Source organism: Phytophthora parasitica (genome assembly GCF_000247585.1).
Source record: "Phytophthora parasitica INRA-310 unplaced genomic scaffold supercont2.2, whole genome shotgun sequence".
Classification (NCBI taxonomy): domain Eukaryota; phylum Oomycota; class Peronosporomycetes; order Peronosporales; family Peronosporaceae; genus Phytophthora; species Phytophthora nicotianae.
Genome location: NW_008648988.1, coordinates 1,879,219 through 1,880,081, shown reverse-complemented (window position 1 = coordinate 1,880,081; position 863 = coordinate 1,879,219). Strand labels below are relative to the sequence as shown.

General features: G+C 46.8%; 2 protein-coding genes across 2 annotated transcripts in view; one reads left to right on the top strand and one right to left on the bottom strand.

The window, feature by feature from the left end:
* The window catches only part of PPTG_02632 (hypothetical protein), a gene marked incomplete at both ends in the record, with an annotated part of 7,054 nt that extends 7,019 nt beyond the window's left edge, over positions 1–35 (bottom strand). The window contains one exon of the mRNA XM_008893828.1: positions 24–35. Within this exon, the coding sequence (XP_008892076.1) occupies positions 24–35 (12 nt within the window). The remainder of the gene's footprint in view (positions 1–23) is intronic.
* Positions 36–176: 141 nt separating this feature from the next.
* Positions 177–863, top strand: part of PPTG_02631 (hypothetical protein) — a gene marked incomplete at both ends in the record, with an annotated part of 5,129 nt that continues 4,442 nt past the window's right edge. The window contains 3 exons of the mRNA XM_008893827.1: positions 177–381; positions 447–619; positions 688–849. Of these exons, the coding sequence (XP_008892075.1) occupies positions 177–381; positions 447–619; positions 688–849 (540 nt within the window). The remainder of the gene's footprint in view (positions 382–446; positions 620–687; positions 850–863) is intronic.

The window sequence follows — 863 nt, the reverse complement described above, 5'->3', positions numbered from 1 at the left end:
TCCACATAAACAACGGCACGTACGACATCGTACATAGTCACCAAAACGTTCTTCGGTGATCAATCCTTACCACCCATGCATCATATTAAAAATTCTCTCTATTTTTTCAACCAAAAACCGAAGGACGGCTCACTTCTGATCTTGACAAACGATCACTAAAACAATTGTCGCCGCCGATGCCGCCGCCAAAGAAACACAGTGCTACCAGCGCTCCCACACCGAAGCCAGCAACACCACCCACAGCAATCACGGTTGTGTCTGACACTTCACCATCTACTAAGCATGAACACGTTGGCAAGCACATGGCCTACGAATCACCGTTGAAGAAGCTAAAAAAAACCATGAGCCAACACAAACGGCAGCTCTTCACGACCATCGACGGTAAGTTTGTTATATCGTCATTCACATACAATTATAAACAACTTAACAATACGACTACTATGTAGAGCTACGCGAGTTCATCCAAATCAATGACACTTCTCTACCTGCGCACTGCGGATTTGTCAGAATCCAGGCGCGACTGTTGTGGTTCGAACCCCAAACAGTGGCTGGCACACGCGTATTGAGACTTTACTTGGGTGAGCAGCAAGATCCAGAGCCCTTTGAGCAACAACGACAAGTATGTACGCTTACAGCTGATGTAGATCAACTAACACTAACGCTATCCTAATATTTGTGCATCAATAGGAGTATCAGAAAGCGCAGCGAGAAGACGAATTTGAAACGAACCAATTTCTCATAACGCTGTCCCTCTATGAGATCGCCCCCGATCACCCTGCTTTGCCTTCGCCAGGATCGGTCATCGCGTTCAATCCGACCAAACTTAAGCTTTACCGAAACTGCTGCCAGGTCCGAGCCACACT